Source organism: Schistocerca gregaria, chromosome 1, assembly GCF_023897955.1.
Source record: "Schistocerca gregaria isolate iqSchGreg1 chromosome 1, iqSchGreg1.2, whole genome shotgun sequence".
Taxonomy (NCBI): domain Eukaryota; kingdom Metazoa; phylum Arthropoda; class Insecta; order Orthoptera; family Acrididae; genus Schistocerca; species Schistocerca gregaria.
In genome coordinates, this window is record NC_064920.1 from 840,043,379 (window position 1) to 840,068,294 (window position 24,916).

The 24,916-nt window shown below is 39.7% G+C and overlaps 1 protein-coding gene across 1 annotated transcript in view; it reads left to right on the top strand.

The window, feature by feature from the left end:
- Positions 1-11,084: 11,084 nt before the first annotated feature.
- The window catches only part of LOC126306438 (uncharacterized), a 35,372-nt gene continuing 21,540 nt past the window's right edge, over positions 11,085-24,916 (top strand). Inside the window, exon 1 of the mRNA XM_049992065.1 lies at positions 11,085-11,246. Coding sequence (XP_049848022.1) covers positions 11,147-11,246 — 100 coding nt within the window. The 5' untranslated portion in view covers positions 11,085-11,146. The remainder of the gene's footprint in view (positions 11,247-24,916) is intronic.

The following is a 24,916-nucleotide window of genomic DNA, read 5'->3' on the forward strand; positions in this document are numbered from 1 at the left end:
AATTCGCTGCTAGCCACTCGAAAAGAGAATGAATGCCAGTGGCGAGTGGAGGGGGATGCGCAGAGCGGCTGAAAATTGGGCCGCCTTACTACAAGACGCGCACTTAACGTCATATATGTTGGATTAGGATCGACGTTGTCCGACTACTTACATAACGAACATGACAATTGAAAATTCATGCCTTATTAATCTTAGCAGCTCTGGTGGATTTCTGAAATATATATATCCGAAGTATGATGCCGAAACTGTTAACTGAAGTATCAGATGAAATTAATGAAATAACAACATCTATGCATCAATACTGCATATTACTATCTGTATATATTGTCTGCAAACCAATTAGTTAAATCTGAGAAAAAAATCTCCACATCTCAAAGTCTTAAAGCTGAAAATACATCCCTTGTAACCTTGAACGCAGCACTCAATATCACTATCTCCAAGATACAACCGTTTGCTTGCACGACACATATACAGTCAAACTTAACAAATATATGATCAATACGATGGACGCAGCTCTCACAGCGCTCAGTAGCACTGTATCCAAGAAATAACTGTTTCCTTGGACGACATATATACAGCCGAGGTTACGATATGACTCAAGAATACGATATGATAACCTAATACAGACACACTTTGTTAGTAAACTTTGAGAATAGTAAACGCCTTCACAGTGAAGACTTGGGAACTATGACGCCCACTGCTTAGGTCATGGGTCTCTAAAAGCAGTATTTGCTGACTTTGCCCCACTGATTGAACAGATTTTTTACTACCCCTCTCCTCAAACGTTGCAGAGAAAAGAATTATTTTGTTGCGGAGGAAACTCCAATTACTAGTTACAGTCATTTCGTGAGATACGTGTGGTAGCGAGTAATATCTTGCTCACAACACAAGAACAACTACTTCTTACAGCAGTCATCGATCACATGCATGTCTTCCTGCAAATCGCTACTGGTGATGCAGCCATCCTGTATAGACAAAAACCTTAGATGTCTAAGACCACATTCCACAAGCCAGTGCATTTTGGGTCTATGCGATAGCAATATTACCGATCGCTATTTAACGAATTGTAGGTCGGATGTGTACTGTGTTTACCTGGTATGCACGCAGTCCACCACAAATTTATTAGAATATTCACACACTATGTAATTAAATCCCGTAGCCCCGTGAGTAGACAACATTCCATTAGAACTATTGACAGCCTTGGGAGAGCCAGTCCTGACAAAACTCTACCATCTGGTGAGCAAGATGTATGAGACAGGCGAAATACCCTCAGACTTAAAGAAGAACATAATAATGCCAATCCCAAAGAAAGCAGGTGTTGACAAATGTGAAAATTACCGAACTATCAGTTTAATAAGCCACTGCTGCAAAATACTAACACAAATTCTTTACAGACGAATGGAAAAACTGGTAGAAGCCGACCTCGGGGAAGATCAGTTTGGATTCCGTAGAAAGTTGGAACAAGTGAGGCAATACTGCCCCTACGATTTATCTTCGAAAATAGATTAAGAAAACGTAAACCTACGTTTCTAGCATTTGTAGACTTAGAGAAAGCTTTTGACAATGTTGACTGGAATACTCTCTTTCAAATTCTGAAGGTGGCAGTGGTAAAATACAGGCAGCAAAAGGCTATTTACAATTTGTACAAAAACCAGAGGGCAGTTATAAGAGTCGAGGGACATGAAAGGGAAGCAGTGGTTGGGAAGAGAGTGAGACAGGGTTGTAGCTTCTCCCCGATGTTATTCAATCTGTATATTGAGCAAGCAGTAAAGTAAACAAAAGAAAAATTTGGAGGAGGAATTAAAATCCACGAAGAAGAAATAAAAACTTAGAGGTTCGCCGATGACATTGTAATTCTGTCAAAGACAGCAAAGGACTAGGAAGAGCAGTTGAATGGAATGGACAGTGTTTTGAAAGGAGGATATAAGATGAACATCAACAAAAGCAAAATGAGGATACTGTGTAAGTAGGCTGTTTAGGTTTTCTTATTGGTAACGCCACATAGCGCTCTGTATGAAAAATCACTGGCTGTGCTGTGCGCAGTCTGTGGCTAGTTTGCATTGTTGTCTGCCATTGTAGTGTCGGGCAGCGGCAGCTGGATGCTAACAGCGCGTAGCGTTGCGCAGTTGGAGGTGAGCCGCCAGCAGTGGTGGACGTGGGGAGAGAGATGGCGGAGTTTTGAAATTTGTAAGAATTGGTGTCATGAACTGATATATATATTATGACTATTAAGGTAAATACATTGTTTGTTCTCTATTAAAATCTTTCATTTGCTAACTGTGCCTCAGTAGTTAGTGACTTCCGTAGTTTGAATCTTTTAGTTAGCTGGCGGTAGTGGCGCTCGCTGTATTGCAGTAGTTCGAGTAACGAAGATTTTTGTGAGGTAAGTGATTTTTGAAACATATAGGTTAATGTTAGTCAGGGGCCATTCTCTTGTAGGGATTATTGAAAGTCAGATTGCGTTGCGCTAAAAACTATTGTGTGTCAGTTTAAGCACATTCGTGTATAATTGTTCAAAGAGGACGTTTCACATAGACCAGTCGTGTATAAATTTTTCAAAGGGGACGTTTCATATGTCGACCCTTAGCCGAGGATACCTCACTGGAATCTTCTGATTTTTTTTTTCTTGTAGTTTGCGTAGTTAGTGTAACCTTTGTTTATTGATAGCGCGTAATCATAGAGAGAATTTCCTTTGTAGTTGCAGTCTTTCATTTTTGTACAGTAAAACAGTTTTGGCATGCATGTAGTTTTTGCACGAAGTATTTCGCAGCTGCGCTTGCAATTAACTAGTTATTATTTTCAGTGCTATGTTAATGTGTTCTCTTATTTTTGTTCTTCAAATTGTGTTTTTCTGTGTTATCGTGTAAAATATTGTGACAATAATGGCGTGTGAAAAACTTAATACTAGGCTCCAAAGTAAACTGAGAAATGACAGTGAACAGACGACACAGTGTTGTTATTTGTACATTCTTGCTTGTTAGTTGCACGATTACATAACGACTATAAGGCTTACATTCTTAGAATATATATTGTTAATGAGATTTTAATGCAACAATTTGGTTTACTTGAAAAGACATTCTTTATTTGAAGTACTTTCTGTGAGATTAAAGATGAGTTAGCATTTGGTTTCTTTGATAGCTACACGATTATATCACGACGCTAGTAATGAGTGACAATTTATATTGTTGCTTTTGCGGTGTTTCTCTTTTATATCTGCACAGTTGTTTTTTTTAATTATTCTGGAAAGTAAAACATGTTTTAGTAGTAACTTTTGTGGTATAGCTACAATTAGACAGCCTTTATTGTAGCACAACAATACGTTACATTATAGTACTTTCTTGATCACGGTAAGGTATGTAATAACTACTATATCTATACGGAAAGCATTTCACTTTCGTTTATGATGAGGTAAGTACATTGACTTCAGCAGAACTTTGCTTACAGAGGACGATAGCTACGACAGTTCCACAGAATTATCTTACAACAAGACGCACAGTTTAGCGCTACAGTACACGTATTTGAGTGATTAATTTTGTACTGAAAACATTTATTTTTAAAGATATTTGAAGTACAATGATACAAGGGTTTTCCGTGATACATTTCATTCCATTGCTGTAATCTGTAACTCCTGAGGATATAATTACATTAATCCTCAGGGGGGTACACGCTCACTTTGTGTACCATGTGTTTGGCAAGCACAAGGAGCCCTAGCTAATATGGTATTTACTTATACAACTTTACACATCGGTACCATATTTCTCTAAAACATAAATTACATAGCTATCTGGTCATTTAACTGAGAGAGACAAACATTTATTTTACTACATCAGTGACAGATGTTTACGTAATTACACCGTTGGATAACTTCACACTTATGAAATTGTATTTTGTCTGTACTTTGTGAACTGTTCATACATTTTCGGAACCATTGTGATACTATGAGAGCTTTGAATGACATAATTGGGTATGAGATCATGATTTTTAAAGTACGGTTGAGGTAGATGACACTTTTGACATGAGCAGAGAATTTTTTTTTAGTTTTTGAAATTATTGGAGGAAGCTACGACGATTTTGAGAATTGAACTGAGGTGTTATGATGTTGTTATTACGATGACTATGTGTATTATGCTGTTGTGGTTTGTTTATGATCAATAAGCTGATGCTATATGAGGAATTTGATTATGCTACTTATTTATTATGATTAAATATTGAAGATGTGTCTACGAATATGTATATGTGTAATAAAGCAAGGAATAATGAGTAGTCGTTAGGGACTCTGGTTTGTGAAAAAGGATGTTGGAAACCGAGAATCGTACTTTAAGTGTTATGAAATGTGTGTATATGCGTGAATGTATCACTATGGTGGCGAAAATTTTTTGGACACTATTATATTTATAGGATTTTATTTTCTACACATTTGCAACGGAGAGCCATTAGTGTGTGCCTTTCAGAGGCACAGGTAAAAAAAAAAAGGGGGGGGGCCATTATCCTCGCTATTGACATTCCTTCGTAGAAAGCACCGCAAATACGACACGCTCATTACTGAGAAAGATACTTACATCTGACATCTGATTATAACAAACGTCTTTCCACGAGAGTTGAGAGAATTCTACTAACTTATGAAATGTCACATGACTATTGAATGATATTTTTATGCTTTGTCCATAGTTGCTTATTTCATTTGATATCTGTTTTCCAGCTGTGTTGCAGCATTGGTTTTATAATATTAAATGCATTTGCTAATGTGAACACTTTCTGTCGACATATCTATTAAATAATAATTTTATGATCCACGTTCTTCAAAAAGGAGCGCTTGGAGAGGAAAAAACAATAAGGAGGGATTAATAACAATTACTGCATACACAATTTTCTTTTCAACAACTTGGTAATATCTTTTGCAGAATTAGTTTTGTGGTGCACCACTTTAATTACATATACTTTAAGATGTGAATGGATATTGTCCGTATCTGCATTGTTGTCTTTAGTGTACATTTTTTTCTGCTTGAGCTTTGTCATGTTTAGGTATAAGTTATAGCATTTGCTGCGGCTGTTTGCCATTCATAGTGCTACTGAATGTCACTTTGTATTACTAGGTTAAGCCAATTTTATTACTGATTTATTTTTCTTGTTTGGTGCGCATTGCCTTATATTAGTTGTAATATTGCTGCCTTTTTTTGCCAATTTCCATTTTTTTTATCATTGCTGTTTGTGTAAATTGTTTTGTGCTGCTGCATTGCCTCTTCCCTTAGTTAAGCATCTGAGCTCAGTAGATTTAAGTTAGCTTAAGAGGGGGTGACCTATATAAGAGAATGAGTTGCGATGGATTTGAAGAAATGCACTGAGAGGTTATATGAGAAAAGTACAGAAAGCAGGTATAGATAGGACTTTTTGGAAATAATGAAGAACGAAGGGAGATCTCCGAGAAGTAAAGAAAGTTATGTTTGCAAAATACAGCAGTAAAACAAACCCTGCCCTTTCCTTGTGTTATCCCACTATGTGTTTGTGTACCCTTGTGTATTTGTTTTCTTCCTGTCTCTGTGTGCTGTTTCACAGAAATTTTTCTCTTCTAATACTAAGTTACATTCACTATGATGAGGAATACTGTTATCCTCAAATATAATTTGAATTAATAACGTGTTATTTACTTTGTAAAGATGTTTACACATTATTTATTCTGTTTTGTTTTAATGCTCATGTGTGAAGTTGATGTTTCAAAAGTTATTCTGATCTTTTATGTATGTACTTATAATTTTTTAACACTGATGTATTTGCTATTTCGATTCTTTTGTAAAGCCTGTACTACTGCAAATGTTATCTGTATTGTTATGTTCTTTAGTGATATATTTTGTAGCTTTGTTATTGTATTCTTATGTTATAAAATTGTAATTGACACCAGTTCATCAAATTAAGTAACTTGTAAATTACATTTCACTGCACACGTTTCTGTTGGTCATAGTATATGGACAATATGTGAGAAGTAGGGACTGATAGTGTTTGCACGTGTGTTAATAATTCAGCAAGGGACTGGATAACAGCATTGCTGGTTCTAAGGACATTTCAAAAACAATTTTTGTGAGTGCACAAGTGGTGGTTATGGACTTGCTATATTATCCACAAGACTCTTCAATGGTGATTGTGCGCCTGCACAGTCAAACAGATGGCTGCTGGCCATCTCTACAAGGACTACAGTGGGTCTACACCTTTGATGACCAACCAATACCATTATTTCTACAAGGACTGCAATGGGTCTGCACCTCTGGTGGCCCACCAATACCGTAATCTCTACCAGGACTACAATGGGTCTACTCTATGTTGACCTACCTACCAATATTCTTCAAAACTTCGACTGACTCTGCTGTGGGTTTGCTCTGTTGTGGCCCATTACCTCTCTGCATGTCAAGAGTCGGCACTGTCTTTCCGTTGGAAGGACAACACTCCTTCTTCAAGACTGCGTGGAAATCCACTACTTCCATGTGCATTTTCTTGTACTACTCAGACTTTGAGAAGAACACTGCAATATTACTTTGATGAATGATCAGGACTGTCTTTATGGACTGTGAGAAAATTTTAGCTTTTGACCAACATTGTATCGATAAGTGTGTACATTTCATTTCTTTGTTATTGTAATTATGAAAAAAAATTCAAATCTGTATTGGCCACTGCCCAAAACAATTTGTAAAAATTTTTTGTGGGGAGCATGGGGGCTATGTAAGTAGGCTGTTTAGGTTTTCTTATTGGTAACGCCACATAGCGCTCTGTATGAAAAATCACTGGCTGTGCTGTGCGCAGTCTGTGGCTAGTTGGCACTGTTGTCTGCCATTTTAGTGTCGGGCAGCGGCAGCTGGATGCTAACAGCGCGTAGCGTTGCGCAGTTGGAGGTGAGCCGCCAGCAGTGGTGGACGTTGGGAGAGAGATGGCAGAGTTTTGAAATTTGTAAGAATTGGTGTCATGAACTGATATATATATTATGACTATTAAGGTAAATACATTGTTTGCTCTCTATTAAAATCTTTCATTTGCTAACTGTGCCTCAGTAGTTAGTGACTTCTGTAGTTTGAATCTTTTAGTTAGCTGGCGGTAGTGGCGCTCGCTGTATTGCAGTAGTTCGAGTAACGAAGATTTTTGTGAGGTAAGTGATTTGTGAAACATATAGGTTAATGTTAGTCAGGGGCCATTCTCTTGTAGGGATTATTGAAAGTCAGATTGCGTTGTGCTAAAAACTATTGTGTGTCAGTTTAAGCACATTCGTGTATAATTGTTCAAAGAGGACGTTTCACATAGACCAGTCGTGTACAATTTTTCTAAGGGGACGTTACAAATGGAATGTAGTCGAATTAAGTCGGTTGATGCAGAGGGAATTAGATTAGGTAATGAGACGCTTAAAGTAGTAAATGAGTATTGCTATTTGGGGAGCAAAATAACAGATGATGTCGAAGTAAAGAGGATATAAAATTTAAACTGGACATGGCAAGGAAAGCATTTCTGAAGAAGAGAAATTTATTAACATCGAGTATAGATTTAAGTGTCAGGAAGTCATTTCTGAAAGTATTCATATGGAGTGTAGCCATGTATGGAAGTGAAACATGGGCGATAAATAGTTTAGACAAGAAGAGAATAAAAAGTTTCGAAATGTAGTGCTACAGAAGAATGCTGAAGATTAGATGGGTAGATCACGTAACTAATGAGGAGGTATTGAATCGAATTGGAGAGTAGAGAAATTTGTGGCACAACTTGACTAGAAGAAGGGATCGGTTGGTAGGACATGTTCTGATGCATCAAGGGATCACCAATTTAGTACTGGAGGGCAGTGTGGAGGGTAAAAATCGCAGAGGGAGACCAAGAGATGAATACACTACACAGATTCAGAAGGATGTAGGTTCCATTAGGTACTGGAAGATGAAGAACCTTGCTTTGGATAGAGTAGCATGGAGAGCTGCATCAAACCAGTCTCTGGACAACAACAACAACATGTGATCAAAAGTATCCGGACAGACCCAAAAACATACGTTTTTCATATTAGATGTTTTGTGCTGCCACCTACTGCCAGGTCCACCATATCAGCGACCTCAGTCGTTTGAGAGCAGAATGCAACGCTCCGCAGAACTCACGGACTTCGAACGTGGTCAGGGGATTGGGTCTCACTTGTGTCACATGTCTGTACACGAGATTTACACACTCCTAACATCCCTAGGTGTATTGTTTCCGATGTGATATTGAAGTGGAAACGTGAGGCGACACACCCAGTGTACAGGCCGACATCATCTGTTGACTGACACAGACCACCAACAGTTGAAGAGGATCGTACTGCGTAATAGGCACACACCCATCCAGGCCATCACACAGGAATTCCAAACTGCTTCAGGATCCACTGCCAGTACTATGACAGTTAGGCGGTAGGTGGGAAAACTTGGGTTTCATGGTCAAACGGCTGCTGATAAGCCACGCATCACGCTGGAAAATGCCAAACGATGCCTCGCTTGGTGTAATAAGCGCAAACATGGGGCTATTGCACAATGGAAAAAGTTGTGTGGAGTGAAGAATCACGGTACACATTGTGGCGATCCGATGGCAGGGTGTGGGTATGGTGAATGCCCGGTGAACGTCATCTACCAGCGTGTCTAGTGCCAACAATAAAATTCGGAGGCGGCGGTGTTATAGAGTGTTAGCGTTTCTCATGTTGCTGTTTTGCGAGGCACTATCACAGCACAAGCCTACATTTTTGTTTTAAGTACCTTATTGCTTCCCACTGTTGAAGAGAAATTCGGGGATGGCGATTGTATCTTTCAACACGATCGAGAACCTGTTCATAATGCACAGCCTGTGACGGAGTGGTTACACGACAATAACATCCCTGTAATGGGCTGGCTTGCACAGACAGCTGACCTGAATCCTAAAGAACACTCTTGGAATATTTGGAACGCTGACTTCGTGTCAGGCCTCACCGACCGACTTCGATACCTCTCCTCAGTGCAGCACTCCTTGAAGAATGGGCGGCCATTCCCCAAGAAACCTTCAAGCACCTGACTGAACATATGCCTGTGAGAGTGGAAGCTGTCATCAAGGCTAAGGGTGGGCCAACACCATATTGAATTCCAGCATTACCTATGAAGATCGCCACGAAAGATTAAGTAATTTTCAGCCAGGTGTCCGGATAGTTTTGATCACATAGTGTGTGTTACCTGGCAGTGCATCAAGCGAAAGTTGCTTTCGTCCTTAACTTTTGCTCACCAGTGAATTTCTGGGATGAGCGTACCCTGCTGAATACATCATCAACATCATGCTGTAGTAGTTACATGACTTCGGCATAGCGCGATATGTCTACAATCCATGTAATATTTAAACTAAATATTATATGCATCTCTCCTGTATTAGCATTTGTTTGTTTGTAACTGCTATGGTGTACTATTGTTTCTATATAGGTATAATACCAATTAGTGGGCCTTTATATGTTGAAATACATCGAGACACAGTGAAACAAAGACACCAGTATCATTTGGCTTATTGTTGTGTTTATATGACCCTGAATTTATTATTCGAGAGACAGATAGGTGCGAGAGAGAGAGAGAGAGAGAGAGAGAGAGAGAGAGAGAGAGAGAGAGAGAGAGTCACTTAGTGATTTACATACATAATTCGATTCACGGCACTAAGAGAAATTAGAAAAGAACATTACACATATTGCGAGATCATTTTAGAGCTTTGGTGAATCATTCCTTCAGATTATTGTCTTCACCTTTTGATTAGTATGTTAGTAAATAAGATGCCATCTAACTCTTAAATAAGCTTCATTTTGCTCATTCTCCTATGTTTTTGTCACACTGACCTTTTCTTTGGCGGATGACACTGCAGGACCTTAATAAATTTTTATGTTATATGACTTTATAATGCACTTTATCAACGCATTCATTTCGTCCACGTGACGTTCGTTCTGGAATGTAGTGGACACCTGTACATAAAATGTCCCAAATAAACAGCTCAGCTTAAAATTTTGAATATTACTGGTTGATTGATCAAAAAATTGAGATAAATTAATAAAGAATTTTTTTTTTTTAAATTGACAAGCATATCGCATAAATTATAAAATTTTTGAAGCCATAACTCCAAATTTGTTTTTCTCGGGACCTTTTCAGCTGCAGCGGCGTACCTGGAAGCTATTTCACAGTACCGCCGCAGCATAATTTACTGGAGCAGAGACGCAGAAATATGATCAAGAGCAAAACAAAACAAAAAATAGAAATCTTAGTAACAGCAACATTTCGCTGTGACAGTTATCGCAAACAAACGAAATGCGCTTTAATCTCGCTCTTAAAGTCTTCATCTAAGTGTATTCCAGATACAAAATTTAAATTATTAAAATGCTTATGAAATCACGTGTACAAAATACGCAATAGATCTAAGCAGAGTCTATCATAGTTATCAGCAAAGAAATGACATTTAAAAACAGCAGAGCGCTTACGGACAAACGTTCCGCCACATCGAAAACAGGTGCCTGGGAGACAATACCATGGAGGTAAAAAAAGGATGGAGGTGGCATTACCTCACAAACTGGAAACCGATATCCGCCACCTCAGTTAGCCGACAACATTAGGTCCACCGCATTTACACCCCCATCGTTCATCGCGGTGACAATTTCCTGTGACTTCACTCTGACTCTGCCATATTAATAGCACAAATACACTTTCAACAACAGAGGATTTTTTAAAATTCCCTTCCTGGCACTATGTTATTCATGTAAGCCCTATAAATTTTAGAATATAAAACAGAATTTAAAACAGCACACAACAGAAATAATGAACAAGAAGCACTCGTAAACAATAGTCTTCTAATGTTTTGGGCTCCTTTAAATGGCGGCAGGCAAACCCACTCTGGCTTCAAAACAACATACAGTGGAAGCCCGTAGTGCCACTTTTATTCTTGTTTTACCTCCCTGGGCAACACATATGTTGACAAAAATCCAATTCTGCTAATTTACGTTTATTCCAGAGATACAGCTACTCCATGACGTTAATGAGACGACAAAAGCCTGTGAGTAATGTTATATTCGGTGACTCAGCGTTGTTCTTAGAGATTTCCAGTGAAGCGGATACGTATTAGTCGATTCATAGAAAGAGTTTCTCATGTTTATCTCTGATACCGTCTATATTCGAAAATGGGAAACAAAATAACTGCTTTCTTCCAGCGAGTGTGTGATTATCCGATAAAGAGAAAGCCCATATGTTTCCTGAGACAGGAAGATTACTCCTCAACAGGTAAGCATCGACCGCTTGCATATCTTCACTAACAACGCAACATGCTTTTAGTCGTTTCGAACAATTGAGTAGGTGTACACTTGATAACAAAGTTAGTTTTCTTCTTTCAATGTGTATAATCTCAATAAAATTTTGGTATAAATTTTTTTGTTCACGGTGCTTATGAATACAGGGTAAACCAGAAATTGCGGACAAAATTTCGGAAATTGTTCAGTTATATTTTCTGAATATTTTGATAAAACGGATCCGTGATCTGTTACAAATTAATTGCATTTTTTACACACATACTTAGCTGTTTATTTCTGATTTGACACGATTTCTAATGATAAGATTAACCTGGAACTTAGAGCAGTAGTTAAATTGCTGCAAATGAAAGGATTATCAATTATAAAAATAATGTTGTTTCTTACAATTTTTTGGCTGTTTTTGTAATGTGGCAAGCTTTTTCAGGATGAAGTTAGCGAGGCGCGTAAGTCCATATGCTATTCATGGTTTTGGTTTGTCTTATAATTTGTTTTTCTTCAAAGGTGACGTTTTTGAGTCGTTGGGTCTAGTTGTTAGCGGTGGGTCACTCTTGTAGCAGGTGTTTCCTTGATGATGTAGCTCATAGTAATGGCTTAGTTAAGTCGTTGAGTTTTTAGTATATATTGGTTACTTTTTTATAATTATTGAGTTGTTAATTTTCGTTTGTATTGCGATTTCAATTTGTTTATATGTTTTTTATTTCTGTTTATTGCGGAGGATATTGTTTTTGTTTCTCCGATTAAGTAGTTGTTTTCTAGGGGTGTGTGTGGTATCCCTGTTTTCGTTTCAGCTATACGTCAAGCGAAGAATGCTACTGCAACTGTACGATTTTTTCTGGTTTATTTTAGAGGCAATCGTTGTTTCAATTTTTGGTTGCATAGCTTTTCTGTTTGGGGGGGGGGGGGGGGGGGGCTGACGTACCTCTGTCTCCGACAGACATACGGTGTATACAGGTCAAGAGAAATATTTGATTCTAATTGCATTTTTTCGGTGTTTTTTCTGAAGGAACTTGCGCATTTTTTCGATCTTATAATGCCTTTGCTGTGGAGATGTCTGGTAGTTGTCTTCATTCGAGTTACGTAGGTCCAGAGTACCCTGCGATTCTAATTTCTGTTCCATATTTCGTAGTTTTATTATGGAGGAATTACTTTGTGTTATTATGCGAATAAGTCGAGTCTGGTGCTCGTGGGTCCTAGAGGTGTCTTCGTTTGACTGTGTAGGTCAGACAAATTATTCGATTCCAATTGTGTATTTTCTCAATATTCTCTTTCCGTTTACATTCGCGTGCCCTATTTTTGATCTCTTGGTTGCTCTGCAATTATCTTCATTAACCTTTTCTTTAACTCCCTCATTCCTGTGGTTGTCCCGTTAATTTTATTTTCTTTGCTAATTGATAAACTGTGTATTTTTTTACGTCTTTTGTTTACGAACAGAATTGTCTGTCTTGTCACCGCCGTTTTGAAGAATGTAATTGGCCTGTTACTACATGTTGTCTGTGGTTGCCTTAGTAACTAAAGTAAACGATCCTCTTTACGTGTAATATGAAGTGATTGATCAAAGGAGACAAATGTAATCGGACTTTACTATGGAGTTAGAAAAAAAAGGGAGATGGTGCTACAGACTACTGTACTTTGTTTTGAAGACGAAGTGTACGAGGAGTGGGGAGGGGGAGGGGAAGGCCTGTCACCAACTTATACAGCCAAAAACATTAACAGACTACTGTTTACAATTGCTTCTTATTCATTTTTCTCAACAACTGTTTTAAATACTAAAAATTACATGAAGTACAAAGTGTCAGGAAGGTAATTTCGAACGTTTTTCTGCTCTTGAAAGCGTATTTGCTCTAGTAATCAGCCACATTTGACCTCGTAATGTAATTTGTTTTTTGTTGATATATTTTGAATAAGAGAAGGAAGTGATGTGAAAAGCATACTTTCGTAATCCATTTAATTCCGCTTTTACTATATTTGTATCGATAGCAAATGAATTTGGAGCTCCGAAACCAATGCTTGGTAGCTTATTGGCCTGCTTCTTGTTAGTTACGCTTTTCAGCTCTCTTATCCTACACACAACTTTTTTAATGTTCACGTTTGTAAAAGAAACTTACCTACGTGTTCTCTCCTAATCCATAAACGTGTGCAAAGATGATATATCGTTTCATGTCTATGTCAGCAAAGTAAGCAGTTACTGAAATGTCAAAGAAAAAGAACTGCTTGGAAATATACCTTTATACGGAACAAAGTTCTTGTTTATTAAATTGTCAGTACATTAGTTTTACTGTGCGTCTTCTCGCTTCGAAATATTACCTATGAGCGTCATTCCGTGTGTGGCCAATAATAGCAATTTACAAGGTTAAAACACGATATAATTTTTTACAACATGTTCCAGCACTCCGTAATGCTATAAATGTGATTGAGGGAATGCACTAAAGCGCTTAGACCGTGAAAAATGGATGTTTTGTTTATGATGTATGTAAGTCAATTTTTAGTAAAGGTAGCCTAATCTGCGTAACATGGAGGCCTACATTTTCAACAGTAGCCTATTCGCTTTTTTTCTTGGAATATTTCTTGTCAGTAACTCTGCCACTCTTTCAAGAATAACCAAACATATCACTATTGGAATCTACACGCACTTTCATCATACGCTTCTTTTTACTTCTAAATTTAATTTTGAGATTTTCAGAGTGTGTAAGTCTGTACCATGCTTTGTGATATACCAACAGTTAGTTTCACATTCAGCGTATCATTTGCATGATAAATCGTAATGCTATGGAACGGGTCATTTTATATGAAGATCATTTTTTTGTAAATATGCCTCCATGCTGAGCATTATTATTTTTTTGTTTATTAAAGACAGACAGATGTTAGTAATTTCAACCTGTCACTATCCACATAGTACAGTAATAGATAGTCTTCTCCGGAATAGAACGAGTTATCAAAGAGAAATGTTTTCCGTTTAGTGTCAAATTTTTATTTCCTGTCTTTCAGGCAATTTGTGTCACTGGGTAAGTGATCAAAACTTTTCGCGGCTGAATTGCGAATCCCTGTTTGTGCTACAGACGGCCATAAGTGGCATAATGAACAGCACTTTTTGCTTCTGGTACTGTAATTTTGTACATCATTGTGCCTGTTGAAGGGCAGTGGATTCTTTACAACAAGCCTCATGAGGCAATAACTATACTGTGAAGCGCACAGAATGCTACTCACACTCCGAGCTGCAGGCAGGCACGACGAAAAGATTGTTCACATAAGTTTCCGGCCGAAGCCTCCTCAGAAAGGAACCACGCAACTCACAAACACATGACCGCTAAGTCTGCCTCTTGTAGCCAGAATCTTTTTTTAAAGAAAGGAAATGTGAAAAATGAATAATTACACTGATTTGATTGCATGGAACTTCTGAACGTTTCTAGAGTGAAATTTAGAATTCAGATTTGAACTCATGTTTCCTCAGAAATTACATTTCACGAATTTCAGTTATGTACAGTTTTCCGAAAACCCTTGTTTTCGATACTTGCAAATTTATGTTTATTTTTAAGTCTAATTTTGTGTGTTATTTTGCCTTGAGATTTGCCAGCGTTGTACGGCCTTGAAGCAGTGAGTTCCAGTGATTACTTCAAAATGTCGCAATGTGGGCGCAAAAACAGTCCTGACAATTTGTGTTACGTGTGCGGACGAAGCAGCGACGGAACGTAACTACATTTTTGGAGAAAGCATATTGTACTTACTCTGGCGTACAGCTTGGCGAACAGAACTAACTGCGATTGCGGCTGCTTGAGCTCAGTCCGCTGTGGATGGAGGCTAAGCAGGGACTGCTATTCTTCCTATCAGCTTGATGGTCGATTTGTAAGGTACCTCTCGTTATGGACTGGCCTAAAACTGAAACTGGAACATAAGATACAAGATAGCTATCAAGCTAGCGATTACAAAGCCGAAAGGGAGCTGGAAAGGCCTCTCCCTTACCGTCTGGTATTCCTTCTGCACCAACTTGACGGAGATCTCGATGATATAACCCCAGTCGGCGTCGGCGAAGATAAGATGGGCGTTGATAATCCTGAGTTCCTTCCTGGAGATGACGTCACGCATGACCCCATAATTTCTGGTGAGATTGTACCACTTCTAGGTAGCGGAACGCTCGGAAACGGCACGAGGGGTAACGCAGCGTTTCCACTACAGTGGAAAATTTCCCTTTTTAGGGAAATTGCGAGGTTCAAAGGGGGAAAAAGGCAAATAGTTCATGGACGCAGGAAAATGCCGTGCAACAGCATACAATCTAACCCAATATTTATTTATTTATTTCTTAACCTAAAAATTATCAATCTACACTCCTGGAAATGGAAAAAAGAACACATTGACACCGGTGTGTCAGACCCACCATACTTGCTCCGGACACTGCGAGAGGGCTGTACAAGCAATGATCACGCGCACGGCACAGCGGACACACCAGGAACCGCGGTGTTGGCCGTCGAATGGCGCTAGCTGCGCAGCATTTGTGCACCGCCGCCGTCAGTGTCAGCCAGTTTGCCGTGGCATACGGAGCTCCATCGCAGTCTTTAACACTGGTAGCATGCCGCGACAGCGTGGACGTGAACCGTATGTGCAGTTGACGGACTTTGAGCGAGGACGTATAGTGGGCATGCGGGAGGCCGGGTGGACGTACCGCCGAATTGCTCAACACGTGGGGCGTGAGGTCTCCACAGTACATCGATGTTGTCGCCAGTGGTCGGCGGAAGGTGCACGTGCCCTTCGACCTAGGACCGGACCGCAGCGACTCACGGATGCACGCCAAGACCGTAGGATCCTACGCAGTGCCGTAGGGGACCGCACTGCCACTTCCCAGCAAATTAGGGACACTGTTGCTCCTGGGGTATCGCCGAGGACCATTCGCAACCGTCTCCATGAAGCTGGGCTACGGTCCCGCACACCGTTATGCCGTCTTCCGCTCACGCCCCAACATCGTGCAGCCCGCCTCCAGTGGTGTCGCGACAGGCGTGAATGGAGGGACGAATGGAGACGTGTCGTCTTCAGCGATGAGAGTCGCTTCTGCCTTGGTGCCAATGATGGTCGTATGCGTGTTTGGCGCCGTGCAGGTGAGCGCCACAATCAGGACTGCATACGACCGAGGCACACAGGGCCAACACCCGGCATCATGGTGTGGGGAGCGATCTCCTACACTGGCCGTACACCTCTGGTGATCGTCGAGGGGACACTGAATAGTGCACGGTACATCCAAACCGTCATCGAGCCCATCGTTCTACCATTCCTAGACCGGCAAGGGAACTTGCTGTTCCAACTGGACAATGCACGTCCGCATGTATCCCGTGCCACCCAACGTGCTCTAGAAGGTGTAAGTCAACTACCCTGCCCAGTAAGATCTCCGCATCTGTTCCCCATTGAGCATGTTTGGGACTGGATGAAGCGTCGTCTCACGCGGTCTGCACGTCCAGCACGAACGCTGGTCCAACTCAGGCGCCAGGTGGAAATGGCATGGCAAGCCGTTCCACAGGACTACATCCAGCATCTCTACGATCGTCTCCATGGGAGAATAGCAGCCTGCATTGCTGCGAAAGGTGGATATACACTGTACTAGTGCTGACATTGTGCATGCTCTGTTGCCTGTGTCTATGTGCCTGTGGTTGTGTCAGTGTGATCATGTGATGTATCTGACCCCAGGAATGTGTCAATAAAGTTTCCCCTTCCTGGGACAATGAATTCAAGGTGTTCTTATTTCAATTTCCAGGAGTGTACTTAATTGAAAAGAGATATGACAGTGGTAGCTAAAGTACATGTCAATACCATATGTATTGTAGCCGACAATGCAGTTCCCAGTTATGTTATAGAATAGTAGAGCGGTCTGAATAGTTGATAATGAGTTCATCAATGTAGTACCGCTCGGTAGTAATCGCTGTACGTCATAATCGTTCGTTCCTCCACTGTTGCCAATCTTTGCGATGTACAGAGATTGATACCGAGTATTTCAGTTTTCGCTCGAACTCTGTAGCATGAAAAGTAAGTTTCCGCTTCTGTACACGGTGCTTCTGACGCATGCCTTGAAAGACAGGATGCTTCTTCCTCCCTCCTCTCAAAACCTCTTGAGGTGATATCACGTGTCCGAACTTTATTGCAGCATTGTCAAATAATGCCAGATATAATTTGCCCCTCTCTAAATATACCACATCGTGCTATGTCGGCACAAGTTGGAAGACTAAGGGTTGTCTGTCGTCTGTTTCCGATTGCTGACAGCATTAACGATCTGTAATATATACTTGCTGAGAATAGACCGGGAAGGCTTTCTTCCCCGTACTAACAATAGTAACAACCTCTAAGACCCTCCATAGATATTGGAAACGCCAAACAAAGTGCTTCGTTCTCAAAAGCTCTCGGGTGACGTCGGATCTTGTCGGAAACGTTCTAACACAAAAGTGTCAATGATCACTTAACAATTTACATATGATAATAAATTAAAATGGATACCGGACTGGAACGAATTTTAATTAGAGAATTCAGTATACGGGAGACTGCAGAGTACATTGACACTCTCCCTTAGTTCCCTAGTCCTCCTCTGCAAGAATGAGTACTGCTCTACATAATTGTCAGAGCTTCTGTGGAGATAGATTTGGTGGCGGTGCAGTTGTCGTATACACTATGTGATCAATAGTATCCGCATACCCCCAAAAACATGTGTTTTTCATATTAGGTGCTTTGTACTGCCACCCACTGACATATCAGCGACCTCAGTAGTCATTAGACATCGTGAGAGAGCACAGTGGGGCGCTCCGCGGAACTCTCGGACTTGGTGAACGTGGTCAGGTGATCGCGTGTCACTTGTGTCATACGTCTGTACGCGAGATTTCCACACCCCTAAACATCCCTAGGTCCTCTGTTTCCGATGTGATATTGAAGTGGAAACGTAAAGGGACACGTACAGCACAAAAGCGTACATGCCAACCTCGTATTTTGACTAACAGAGACCGCTGACAGTTGAAGAGAGTCGTAATGTGTAGTAGACAGACATGTATCCAGACCATCACACAGGAATCCCAAACAGCATCAATGTCCACTAAAAGAACTACGACAGTTAGGCGGGAGGTCAGAAAACTTGGATTTCATGGTCGAGCGGCTGTTCACACGCCACACATCACTCCAGTAAATGCCAAACGACGCGTCACTTGGTATAAGGAGCATAAACATTGGACAATTGAATAGTGGGAAAACGTTATGTGGAGCGACTATCACGGTACACAACGTGGCGATCCTATGGCAGGGTATAGGTACGGCGAATGCCCGGTGAACGTCATCTGCCAGCGTGTGTAGTAGAAACAGTAAAATTCTGAGGCCGTAGTGTTATGGTGTGGTTGTGTTTTTGATGTAGAAAGGCTTGCATCCCTTGTCGTTTTGCGTGGCACTATCACAGCACAGGCCTACACTGATGATTTAAGCACCTTCTTGCTTCCCACTGTTGAAGAGCAATTCGGGGATAGCGATTGCATCTTTCAACACGATCGAGCACCTGTTCATAATGCATGGCCAGCGGCGGAGTAGTTACACGACAATAACATTACTGTAATCGACTGGCCTGCAAAGAGTGCTGACCTAAATCCTATAGAACACCTTTGGAATGTTTTGGAACGCCGACTTCGTGACAGGTCTCAACGACCGACATCGATACCTCTCCTCAGTGTGGTACTCCGTGAAGAATGCGCTGCCATTTCACAAGAAACCATCCAGCACCTGATTGGACGTATGCCTGCGAGAGTGGAAGCTGTTACGGCTAAAGGTGAGCCAACTCCATATTGAATTCCAACTTTACCGATGGAGGGCGCCACGAACTTGTAAGGCACATTCAGCCAGGTGTCCGGATACTTTTGATCACATAGTCTATGACTGCTTCTTTTGTGAATTAGACGGATGCTGTGAAACTTTAATGCGGCGTCTGGATTTTACTTCTTTACAACGTAGGCCTATGTACATGCTAAATTTTCTAATTACATCTAACTCCTTAGCAGGTGGTTGAAAATAGAAAGGATCTGCCAATTTCCACTACACAGACTGCAATAAGCGCATTTTCATGACAGGTAAAATTCAATTTCTAGAAACATTTACAAATTAAAAGCCTCATATAATTATATGTAATTTAGCGTAAATGGACACTGCACTGCGTGACTCCGTCAAAGAACTGATAGACGGAGCTTCTCAAGATACACAGTTCACCATAGTCTCATAATATTACATAAAAATAGCATTTCAACTAACAGTGTACGGTTTAAATTTATAAATATAAATATTTTCCTTGTAAGGTTGTCCACAACCCTCTCTATTATTTTATTAATTTAACACATACATAATTAATATTCATATGATGTGTTAATACACATGTGGTGCCATGTATGAAGCAGCAGTGTAACTCATATCATTATCTCAGAAGATGTTTTCTTCCGCTACTGCTATTATTTGCACCTCTCAACTTAAATATTTTCACGAGGTGTTAATATATTATGCTCATTGTAGTGGTCATTCTCTACTTTAGAAAACGACGCAAATGTTAGCCTGGTTTTATTTATCTTTTATTAATCATTCTTGTAACAACGAATATTCATCTCGCTTGTTCTTCTTCTTTATCATGAGTACTAATGCATTGATTTCAAATATGTGCAATACAGAGTATTTTATTTCACATCTGTGTTGTAATACTTAAACATCTGCATCGGTCAACATCTGCTCGATGAGTATGCCATTGGTATCCTTATTTTGCCTCCTGGTTAGCTCAGTTATACCTGGATCAGTGTAATAAATTGATTCAAATTTAGGCATGGAAAGGTGTGTTGTTGTCAGTTCATCATTACCCACATGACCACAGCAGCAGTAGCTGTTCAGTTCACTATTAAATTATTTAATATGTTTTCTGTTAATGAAAAAGTGCTCATAGCTCCTAAGATACGCTCTATAGAGCCCATGCTCACTGTATGTTGTTTTTCTTGTTTTAGTCCATACTACAACCTCCCAAAATGTGTACAACAAAGAGCATGGAGTAGAAGAGATTTGTTTCACAGTATCTAGGATGAAGAAATTATAATAGCTCTTAAGATGTGCATTTTAGAGCTCATGTTTACTTGATTTATTGCTTTGAATGGTCTTTGCTGTCAAATCCCTGCATATAGAGCATTCCTTTTGGGGTACCTTGTAGAAGAATGTTGAAAATTAGGTAAAATACTAAATAATAACGAAGTTCTCTGCAGAATCGGTGTGGAAAATGTGTCAAGAAGAAGAAACAGGCTGATAGGACATGTTTTGGGACATCAATAAATAACTTCTGCGTTACTTGAGGGAGCTGTTGGTAAAACCTGTAGGGACCGACAGAGACTAGGTCATATACGTCAGTTACCTGAGGATGTAGGTTGGAAGTGCCACTTGAGATGAAGAAGTTGGCACTGGACAGGTAGTATTGGCGTTCCGCATGAAACCAGCGAGAAGATTGATGACAAAAAGGTGTACTGTCCTTCTCTTTGTATCTTCCCTCACTTCCACCAGTTTGTTGGTTCTACTTGCGGACTTACGATCCATGTTGGATTTGTTATTGATGGCAGTTAACGTCAGCTTAGGAATGTGTGCTTTTACTTGGCTAGAATGTTAGCGGTCGGGGCTTGAGCCCATCCATGTGGCCAAGCCGTCGCAAAATACAGTGTGTTAATTACAGCGTGTAATCCATATAATTCCTTCACATACTCAAAAATCTTTCATTTCAAGCAACGTTACTCTCTGAAAGGTAGTTGTGATATTGGGAAATGGATGTAAGCCCACCAGACAGAAAATTAGCCACTCCTAGAAAATCATTACACACATCATGTAATACTGTGTAATTCTGCCCTGGGAAAGGATAGCCATCTTGATTTCGTTAGGAAGAGAGTCCTCAAGGTTTTGCAGTTATATCGTATCCAGATTAAGCCACTTGTTTACGATTTGATAGTGAAATTCCACCAAACTGCGGAGATGCTGATGTTGGTGTTTTACCTGCTGTTCCAACATGCCCCAGAGATTTTCTATGGGCTTCAAGCCAGGTGATTTTGTAGGCCAGTCAAGATATAATAGTGTGGGGGAGCGTTTATAAAACCAGTCTACTTTGCTTATTTTCATTCGCTTATGTCATATAGTCTTATAACGTGGGGTAACTCTTCCCATTCTAAAAGGCTATATTTGTGGCTGATAAATGGGCAGCTCAGTCAATAAGTGGTGTAAGTTTGCGACCCCTGTTCACTGGTCTGGGTATTTTGACATTTCCCTCCCAACAGATATATTATTTATTGTCGTTTCTTGTTAACAATATCAGCTTATTCCCCAGAATTAGCAGCTTTCACTCAGTTAGTACTCAGCAGAAATCCAATCTGCATTTGGATTGCACTTCCTTAACTCTTGTGCAGAAAGGTGTGCAGTATACTGCTACATCCATTTTCAATAAAGTACCACAAGAATTCAAAAATATTAGTAGTAATCCATGCTCTTTCAAATTGAAACTGAAGAGTTTCCTCATGGTTCACTCCCATTCTGTTGAGGAGTTCCTTGAAAAATTAAGCTGATTGTTATGTTATATTGTTGATTACGTTTACTTAAACTTATGGCCTGACTTTTTTTGGGTTCATAAACACTTTATTTTATCTGTTGTTACTTTTATGTTTTGATTTCATGTACTGACACGCTTCATGACCTTTGAGAAACGCTCCTCAATTTGGTCCTACAGAACTTGACGTGTAAATAAAATATCAGGGGCTCATACTTTAGCCAGTAAATAGATTGTTATAATATCTAGAAAGAGTACTTTCTGTGCAAACATACACTTCTTTAAAAGGAATTAGTGCCGAGTGATATTAGCAGACTAAAATTAGGTTAAACTAGAACGTCAGTGGTTTTTGTTGCAGGATTTTGAAAAGTTCCTACACTGATACTTGTACAATACACGTGGTAGCACACACTAAAGAACAACAAAAGTCCATACACTAGTTATGGGAACTGTGACCTGGAACGAGACTATTGACCACCATAGGTTGTGTTCAAGATGACTACCAGCAGCGGCAACACACTTTTCCAGTCGGGTATGGAATGACTGCTACACATGTTTTAGCATTTCAGCAGTGATGTTGAGGCAGGCTGCAGTAATACGTCATTGCGTATCATCAGGTATAGTTGGCATGTCCTTGTAGATAATGTCTTTCAGCTTTCCCCCAGAAAAAAGTCTATAGACATCAAATTCCAGGAATGGGCTGGCCAAACATAGTGAAAATTATAATATAAATGTTAATATAAATGGAAAGACTATTAAAGAAGTAACCAGCACAAATTTTCTAGGAACTATAATAGACAAAAATTTGGCATGGGGGGAGCATATAGATGCACTGTGTAAAAAGATAAACAAACAGATCTTCATCATGCATAAAACAGCTAAGACTGTGGATGATAAAGTCCTCAGATCAATGTATTATGGACTTGTCTTCCCACATTTGTCTTATTCAGTTCATATATGGGGAAGTGCACAAGCTGGCTACCTAAAAAGAATCTTCACAATTCAGAAAAGGGCAGTGAGATGCATTGCAAAAATACCACCAAGACAGACCTGTAAGCAAGCTTTTGTACACTATAATATTATGACAGTATATTCACTGTACATATACCAAAGCATAATGTCAGTAAGGCCAAGTGATAAACACCTCCTAAATAAAGATGTACACAAACACGGTACAAGAGAAAATAAAAATTACTACATGATGAACAGAAATCTAAAACTGTCTATGACTGATCCAGTAGAAGCAGGTAAAAGGTATTTTAATAAACTCCCCAAAATCATTAAAAAAGAAACGGACCTAAAATGTTTTAAAAACCATTTGAAACTATATCTCACAGAGAAATGTATATACAGTTAGAGTGAATACTAAGATGGTGTTTAAATATGTTATATCATTACTGAAATGTACCTTTAAAAACTATCATTTCTGTATGTTGTTTGGATTTGTGTGTACATATAATGTGAAACATGTAAAACCTTTGTATGATTATGGACTATTTCTGTTTAATTATTTGTTTCATTTATATATAATGAAATCAAGTTTGATCTTAATAGCCTATTGTATGACACACCCAATACTCTCCACTGGATTTTCAGCTGGAGGCCATGAGCAAAGAATAAGTAAATAAATAAATGTACAGGTTCCCTGTGTCCAACCCAATGATTTGGAAACAATGCATGAAGACATGCTGCAATATCTCATGCACAGTGCCCTGGACAACTTTCATGTTGATACCACAGTTTCCTCCTAGTCTGCAGAGCAACGTCTTATAGCATCTATGGAAGATGGTCTGCTGTGAGGCAGCAATTCTTGTGCGCATTCAGTGATCCATCTGTGAAGCAAGGGCCTAGGAACTGATGGTTCGCTATCCCACACCACACTTATACACTCCATGAACGCTGATGTTTCACATGATGAAGCCAATGGGGATTGTCAACAGACCAATAGTGAATAATTCAGCGGTTTACCTGTCCATTATTGGTAAATGTGACTTCATCACTAAATGAAATACTTGATACATCTGGTGTATCTTATCTTAAGGCCCATGTATGGAAGTTAACATGATTCTCATAATGATGTCCATGCAGCTCTTGATGAACAGATATGTGATAAGGATGGAACCTATGCCGATGGAGAATGAGTAGGACACTTGCCTGACTCGTGCCACTTCCTTGTGCAGTTGTGGGGATAACATGCAGATCAACTGCAACAGCAGCAAGAACATTAATTTCCTCCTCTTCTTTCTCACTTGTTTCCTTCTGCTACATTGTCTATGGATTACACTGTAATGTAACTAGTTGAAGAGTTTGATAAATAATGGGCAATGTCTATTGGAATATCTTGTCACATACACCACACAAATACATACTGTGTTCTTCCTATATTCTTTGTACACCATGAGCATGTCAGCTTTTTCTGTATTGGTAAATCACATTGCCTGCTTGTGACCTACTGCTTGGACTGTACCACACTAATTACCTAGCAAGTTGCAATGCACTCAATCAACTACAAGTACAGTGTAAGAAAATATAACAACATTGTAACTAGCAACTACTCAGGCTGAATGGCACAAACATGTGTCAGTGTGGTAACTTTTCACAATACGATATCTGGTAAGTGACTTGCACTAGACTCCTGCAACAAACACCACTGCAATTCTGATTTGCTCTACTTTCGGTTTGTTAATGTCAACAGGCATTGTCCCATCTAAAAAAGTGTATGCTTACACAAAAATATTCTAAGTATTATTACACTCTTTTTATTGACTAACAATATGAGTGCCTGACTACCAGTCCATTCTGTGAAAACTGCATATCAGTAGCACTTCTCACTTCAACATTTGTGGTGCACATTTTAGGTGATTCACCCCGTGTGTGTGTGTGTGTGTGTGTGTATGTGTGTGTGTGTGTGTGTGTGTGTGTGTGTGTGTGTGTGTGTGTGTGTGTGTGTGTGTGTGTGTGTGTGTGTCTGTCTGTCTGTGTATGTGTGTGTGTGTGTGTCACCATGTAGAGAGCATCAACATACCAACCGGAAGAGAAAAGTAAGTTTTTCCTTAGTATGCATACACACACATGTATGGAGCAAACATCACTGCATG